Below are 8,283 nucleotides of genomic sequence, written 5' to 3'. Positions count from 1 at the left end.
TTAAGCAGTAAATATATATATATATATATAGAGAGAGAGGATTGCGGTTTTGAGGAAAGTTCTTATTTGCGTCTCTTTGAAATAGAGAGCAGAGACTTCACACACGTGTCCTATTGAAAACCTCATTTTCTAAAATTTTGATTTAGTACGATACTTCTTGAAATGACACGTATTAATGATATTTTTGCCGCTCTTCTCTAGTACTCCAGACGTGGATCATTCCACGTTCGTTGTTTCCATGGCTTGAACCTAGTAATTAGAGTCCGTTTTGAGTTTTTAATTTAAGTTAAGATGTAATTTTATATGAAAATTTTTTACTATAATAAAAAAGTTAAATATGACTGTTTTTAAAATTTTTTTACTGTAACAAAACTTAAATTTTAAACTCAAATTAATGAAATGAACAAGATCTAAAAATATGCTAGATGAATGATCAGTTACATCGTAAAATGCGCCGTTCTGACTCTACTGTCTGAGAACATTTTGAATGTAATGCTAGATTAAACATTATTGGCACTATTTGGGTAGAATAATTATTTTGAATTTTTAATTTAAGTTGAGATGTAATTTTATATAAAAAAATTTTATTATAGTAAAAAAATTAGATGTGATTATTTTTTAAAATTTTTTACTGTAACAAAACTCGAATCGGTGAAATGAACGATGCCTAAGTATGTCTCGTTCATTTCACTAATTCGAGTTTTTAATTTCAGTTTTTTTACAGTTAAAAACTCTTACAAAAAGTCATATCTAACTTTTCTTTTAGAGTAAAAAACTCTCACATAAAATCATATCTCAACTCGAATTAAAAATTTGAATACACAAACTGAATGAGACCGTATTTAACATTATTGACTCATCTCTAATGTAAATAACAATACCAATTGTATATTTAGCATTAAAAAGTGTGATATGATATGTTATTTTTATTTTTACTCTCATGCATAATGCTATTGAAATGTTAAATCTATTTTTTTTATCATAATTATTAAGTTTTGAAAGTTGTAAAAGTAAATTTTTATTTTTAAAATAATTAAAAAATATAAAAGTTATAATGATGATATGAAAAAGTAAATATTTCAACCAATAGCAATTAAATGTTAAATTTCTTATATGTCATATTTGGTAGGAAATTTACCACAAAATATAATATATGAAAAATTTAACACAATAAATAACATTACATTGGAGAAATTTTTTAATTCAAATGTTAAATTTACAATTAATATGTCAATTATAATATTGTATTAAAGATAAAATTTCACCCTTCAAAAAAGATTTAGAAGATAAAACAACAGGATTTCTAAGGGAACAATCACAATAATATTTCTATCAGCAAAAAAAAAAAATCACAATATTATTTCATATTTATCAAGACTGGCAATAGTGTTACATCATACATTACTTACATCTAATAAAATCTGATCACCAACAATTCAATATCTTTCGAGTATTACGTATTTTTATATCTAACGTAATGAATTGAAGGTCCCCACATATACAATCCAACATATATAACAATGTAATGTTATTAATTATTTTAGAATTCGTAAAGACACGAACAAAGTGGTCCCAACTTTTATCCATGGGGCTGATCTCTTTCGTCTAATTTCGTGCTCTTGAATGATCAAGACCCAGATAGTAGCACTCAATCTAGGTTGTAAAAGACATTACTTGTTTGTTGTATTTTGAAAGAGAAGTTCGGATGTCTATCCAACATTAGTCTAGTCACAAGGATTCTTCCCCAGCAACCAAAAAAATAAATAAAATAAATAAAAAATAAAAACTTTACTCACAAGGAAACCTTAAAAAAAAAAAAAAAAAGAGGAATCCGTTACGCAAACCAGTGACGCAATTAAAACTAGGAGTATTCATCGGTTTTTAACTGACAATTTCGATCGGTTTCTTACTTAAAAAAAATTTGTGAACTGTTTTCTCCTTAAATTTTAACCATTCAAATATTTAATATTTAAATAGTTAAAATTAAAAAGAAAAATAGCTTAAAAGACAAAAAAAATAAAGCCTAAAAGAATGTATCCTTAAGGACTAAGACTTTACATCTAATCTCAATTTGAAAATTTATTTATATTGAAGTCCATCATAACTTGTAAGTTGTGATGGAAAAATGAAATACATAGCCCTTTATATAGAATAGTTGAGGGAATACATTTTCATCTCTTTTCAATGCAGGACTTTCAAAAGTCTGATGTGCTTAAATTTTCAAACACATTAGACTTTTAATAGTCCCACATTGAAAAGAGATGAGAATATTCAATAATATGATGGACTTATATTCATCATCTACAAGATTAGAGGTTCAAATATATGGATAATAACTTTTTCTTTTTAAATTGGTCGGTTGGTTTGGTTTAACCGATCACTTCGGTTGGCAAAATCAAAATCAAACCTCCCATGAACCATAGGTGGTCGGTTAACCGACCGAATTAGTCGGTTTGCTGACGTGGAACCGAATTCTCAATTTGTTTCGATCGGTTTGGCAGTACGGTGTCAGTCGGTTTCAATTTTTTGATTTTTTTGAACACTCCTAATTAAAACATATGGGAGGTGAACAAATTCGTCCAATTAAACAAGTTGTGTCAGCGTAGTCGGTGATTGTAACAATCTAATCTTAAAGACTTTTTATGGGCTAAAGATAGGCTCTTAGCTAGGGTACGAAACAATGGGCTATGGTCTCGTTCATTTCATTGATTCGAGTTTTCAATTCTAAGGTCTTGTTCGCTTCGCGGATTTGAGTATTCAATTCGAACTGAGATGTTACATTTTTTAAGAGTTTTTAACTGTAGTAGAAAAAGTTATATGTACATTTTATGATAGCTTTTAACTGTAAAAACCTAGAACTGAAAACTTGAATCGGTGAAATAACCGAGGCCTAAGTTTTCACAGTTAAAAGCTCTCAGAAAGTGTGTCATTTAACTTTTTCTGCTATAATTAAAAATTTTTAGAAAATGTCACATCTCAACTCAAATTGAAAATTTGAATCCACAAAACGAACGAGGCCTAAAGATATTTGTTCACATTTTCCGTTATCAACATTAATGTATATAGCAGACACAGCAAGTTTTTTTTTTAAAGATATATGTATATGTGTTTATATATATATATATATATATCTGCATGTATGTACGTATGAAAATCAATTATCGGATGACGAGTGGGATACGAAAAAAATAGAAATTGTAATAAATTTAAAAAAGTGTGTGACCACAATCTGTATTTAAGGGATGGCCTATTTGGAACATACAATGCTGACTCAACAAATCCCACCGTCTTCAACATGCAGTGGCGGTCTATTGGGGCAAAGGATCAAATCTCAACAACCCAATTTTCTCATGAAGATTGTCCGTGATGAACAATCAAGCTTCATTTGTCAAGGAAATTTTGACTTAATATAAAAAAAAAAGTCCCCGGTGGTAATAATTTTTGGATTTTGAGATGAAGTTAAGAAGAGAAATTAAAGGCTCTAATGCCATGTTTTATTCTGATTGTTAGGTTAGCCTGAGATCTAATTTACGCTTTATGCCGATTTTGTTTCAATGTCCTTCAAATTATCAGGTATTTCCTTGATTGATTGCAGTGATATTTAAATTTTTAACGGTTAAATTTATAAATGTCCATATAAACATTTAAAACACGTAACGCGGCGTTAAAAAAGTAATCCAACATTTAAAAAGTAATACCGACTAAATAAGATTAAAAAACCTTTTCATGTCCTTAACATTATTCATCAAAAATTGTCTTTTTTTTAATAGAGAAATGCTCTTACTTTTCAAGTTCAATAATTGTTTGACACTTGTCACTCGTGAGCGTTGCGAAAGCTAAAATTTGTTTGGTGTTTTAAAAAAAAGGCTAAAAATTTGTTAACTGAACAAAGCGTGCAAAAAGCTCCAAACCCAAGCCACCACACCCTTGCAGGATTAGCCACATGTAAACAAGGCTGGTTGGGTGGCATGTGAAAGTCGAACTACAATTGATTTGTTAGTTTTGTCTTAATCCAAACGGACCAACCCTGCCTTGCTTCGACTACAATCAAAACGTTCTTTACCACAAAAAAAAAAAAAAAAAAGGCAACATTCATTAACTCACAGTCGGCAAACTAACTTCAACGTCATTTGAAATGAGTTTTAACTCTGATAGATAACGGCTGTAGATGATACGTATGGAGACAAAGGATTCGTTTAATTTGCTAATTTAAATTTTTAATTCGAATTAAAATATGAATTAAAATATAACTTTATGTGAGAACTTTTTATTATAGTAAAAAATTATATGTGACTGTTTTTTTAAATTTTTTACTGTAATAAAATTTAAATTTTAAACTTGAATCAGCAAAATAAACATGACTAAAATAATATCAAGTTAGTTTATAAAAGGACAAACACACTTTTCTCAAGTTTTTCTAGTTTCTATTAGTTGCTGGAAGCCCATCTTCCCAATCTCATAAAAGCTTTTATCCATAATAGACTGATATAATTTGATTATATATACTTTGACAAAAAAAAAGACAAATACCTTTTAGTTTAGAGTATATATATGCGTCTGAATTTGTATCTTTTATTCTTAATTCATACTTTTTATAGTTAAATAACTATATTAATTAAAAGAGTATTAATAAAAAATAAAGAGAAAATCAAAACTTATAAACTCTAAAGGTAAACTCAACAATTTTCTCCGTATTATAATTTTAATACGGGCGCTTATTAACATACGCTAGTTGTATTTTTCTTTTCACAACTACATTCCAGCAAAAGTCAACCACGCTATCGGCTATCTATGTAAGTCAGTTTTCACTTGTAATTTCTTTTTTCATACTATGTAGTGCTACTAGTCCTGTATTCATAATTATGTTGATAACTACAATTTGTTTACCCGCAAAACACACTTTAGTCTTAGATGCCACATATAGAAGAGGGCTCAAGCATACCTATTCAGATTCCTCAATGTGAGAGTCATCGCCAAATTCTGCGGAAACTGATCTCGCCTTATGATCTTACAACATAGAGAGAGAGCATTCCATTAAACATCTAGAACATGTCTCAAATTTGGCAAATCAAGGTTCCTGATACAAGCATTAATAAACAACTAAATTTTGATGAACAACGTAGTCGAGATTTAGAGAATGACATGTCTCAAGCAGCTCAAGGACCCGGATGCAAATTGTCCTTAATTACATTTTAAAGACATTTTGGCACATAAATTGCTCGTGAACTGGTTTTATCCAGTTATATATTTATATACAGTATCAGCATAAGCCACTCAGCACCTTACATAATACTGCATTTCAGCACCAGCCCTTTTTGGTCAATCCTTCCCTCATCATTACCTGAAAACTCACCAGGAGAAAAAAGTAGCAAAAACGATCAATCAACAGATATGGGGTCGTTTTTATTAAAACTTGATGAATCAAAACTTTACATTTCATTCCTAGTTTTCAGAAGTCAAAAGATAAAAGAAATGCACAAGCTCAGAAAATGGTAATGATATTTTTTTCATCAGTCTCTCAACCTAGAATCAACTAAACCCACAGGCTTCTTGTTAACAAGCAACTGTGGAATGATGGATAAGCATTCTTACATATATTTTCCACGATCCAAGTAGCAGTTATTTCTTTGAAGAATGATTTCAGAGTATTACAAGTCCACAATGAGATAGAATTGCTTAAAATTCATATTTTACAACTTAATTTAAGCAGTCCAATATACCATGTCTGTTAATCATTTCGTTACCATCTCGCCTATTTATTTGGTTAAGTATAAAGCAAGCAAAATCCTAAAAGCCACATTGGCAATCTCTTTTATCACGCCATAAACTATTGATGTCAGAGATAACAAGCTGCCTAAGACAACTATGCCTCCGTTTGTTTCACTAGTTTAGTTTAGTTCAACTCAGTTTGAACAGTGAGCACAGTTTGAACTGGTGTTTAATAAGCGTGTAGTTTGAATTATATTTCCCATTTGAACTGAGTTAAACAATCCAACTTAAAGTTTAACTCCCCTCTCAAGTTCAACCGTTCAAACTATTTCTGAACAATAAAAAGGTACCCACTCTCTCTGCTTTTCACACCTACTAAACACAAATTCAAATTTTATTCCCTGTTCAAATTAAAACTTTAACTGCACATCCAAACGTCAATTCAAACTACAATTTAAAACACATAGTTTGAATTTTTTCTGTTCAAATCAAAAGGTTCAATCAACAAAATTCAAACCAGCGAACCAAACGAGAGCTATGTTATCTATACCATACAACTAGTGATTTCAAAAAGACGTAAGATATATACTTATAAACTAAAGCATGTCAACAAAAACGGGTGTAGATGGAATGAAATAAGACAAATTAAAACAAACCTTCAGGTGGTTGAGCTAGCTTTCGGTTTTGTGGGGACATCATCTCTTTCTTCAATTGTGTCAATATGTCCTCCATTGTGTATTCCCTTTGCCAATTAGCAAGCATGGGGAATAGACTTGGTTCAACCTGGAAATTTGTCCATCCATGAGCTTTAATTTAAACAAATCATTGCAACATACACCTAACAAATAGCACTTACCATCCCAGTTTCCTGATTAACACAGGTCATGTTTATCCGCGTTTGGAACCTTACTGTTGGTGGATTATCTGGGTAATCCTTTCCACAGAACAGTTTCAACTGGTAGATTCTCCCTTCGTGCACAGTCTAGTATGAAACATGATAGAAAAACAATCAGTTTTTCTCCTCCAAGGATGATGTTAAAGGTACAGTAGTGGCACAAGAAATAAAATACCATATCAAAGTCAGAAGCGAAAACTATAAAGCCATAAACACAGTTCATGTTCAACCAGTCAGTCTGCTTTGGTCTACCTACGGTTTTAAATGCACAAAATCGTGAAAATTGGATTTCCTACTTCATTTGGAGAAAATGAAAAATCTACAGAACATCAGTAAGAATACAAAGTCAGAGATAGTTAAATGTATCACGGAGATATATTAACAATTATCAGTAAATCCCAACTATTTTTTATAAGAACGAAAATGCCAACTATATCTGCAGTTGTCTGAATCTTTGGAGATCTCATTTTGTTGATGCCATGTCAAGTTATGCTCTAATGTCTTCATGATGCCCATGCAACATACTCTAGTTTCAAATATCTATAGGCGTGACAATTACAAAATCCTCCCTTATAGTTCAACTTAGTTTAAAAAATCCACCTCACATTCTGGGACACGACAGCGTAGTTCTTCAGATTTCATATTTTGGTTTCAGTCTTTGCTCCTTTTAGTAGTCAACGATCAAGGCAATAATTTGTTTTATACAAAAAAAGCCACAACTACTATTAAACACGTACTTCCTAACAGTTCACTTCATTATCTCTGCTTTTATGTCTTATCCAAACCCGAAAAAGCCCGCTTTAAAGCCTGATTGATAAATGTGGGAGTGAAAATTGCAATGATTTTCAAATTTATGGAAAAAGCTTCCAATTAAGTATGGTCGTAGGGATTTGATTTCATTTTCTTTCTTCTTGACTTTTTTAAATCATAAATTGTCCCCTCCAAAAATGATTTATTCATTGGCTATTTTAAATCGTAAAACACAACTCGTGTGTTTATGTGTGAGGAAAAGAGCTCATACTCTGAGTTTCAACATTAATAAAACGAGAATATTTAACTTATGAAGGACATAAATGTCCTTTTGTTATTACATTTCCTCTAACAAGGCTCAGGGGGTAACGTTTAAACAATAACTTAAATTTGAAGGACTAGGTTGTAGATTCCTAATGAGAGGTGGATTTTCTAAACAAGTAACCTACACGAGAGGGTTTTTGTAACTGTCCCTAGATAAGTTTCGTCTTCTTCCTATTCAATCCAGCTTGAGCAAGCATTTTTAATCTCAACTAGTCCATCAAGATTTCTATTGTACTTTGCTTCTAGTACATACATAATTTCTCGTTTGCAGGAAACTTGCTTCAAAAAATAGAATCAGCCCATGTCATACTAGCTATGTGCCTTTCTGTTTTTGAACAAGATAAACTAATTGCAAGACAAAGGAAATCATGCTGGTATACTGGGCATAAAGAAGAATCTAATAGCCCTAAAAAACACCAGTCACATAGCTAAAACTAACTTTTAAGAAGAGTTGATGAGAACAAGATAGTGGGAACACCAGTCACATAGCTAAAACTAACTTTTAAAAACAGTTGATGAGAACAAGATAGTGGGAACTGTCAAAGTCTTGATATGTAAATCTAAAAATAAACTAAATTAAAATGACCCTGAACCATCATTGGATA

General features: G+C 31.0%; 1 protein-coding gene across 1 annotated transcript; it reads right to left on the bottom strand.

Annotated features, from left to right (window-relative positions):
- Window positions 1–4,919: 4,919 nt before the first annotated feature.
- On the bottom strand, window positions 4,920–6,856 carry LOC112092748 (ubiquitin-conjugating enzyme E2 variant 1B-like; the record flags this gene model as incomplete). The annotated part of the gene is made up of 4 exons (XM_024169625.1): window positions 4,920–5,341; window positions 6,366–6,492; window positions 6,566–6,691; window positions 6,780–6,856. Coding segments are annotated over 4 exons (389 nt in total), but the record flags the coding sequence as incomplete, so codon positions are not given.
- Window positions 6,857–8,283: the final 1,427 nt, after the last annotated feature.

The sequence above is a fragment of the Morus notabilis genome, unplaced genomic scaffold, assembly GCF_000414095.1.
Source record: "Morus notabilis unplaced genomic scaffold, ASM41409v2 Scaffold1973, whole genome shotgun sequence".
Taxonomy (NCBI): domain Eukaryota; kingdom Viridiplantae; phylum Streptophyta; class Magnoliopsida; order Rosales; family Moraceae; genus Morus; species Morus notabilis.
Note: the sequence above shows the minus strand (reverse complement) of the source record. Positions and strands in the feature narration are given on the sequence as shown.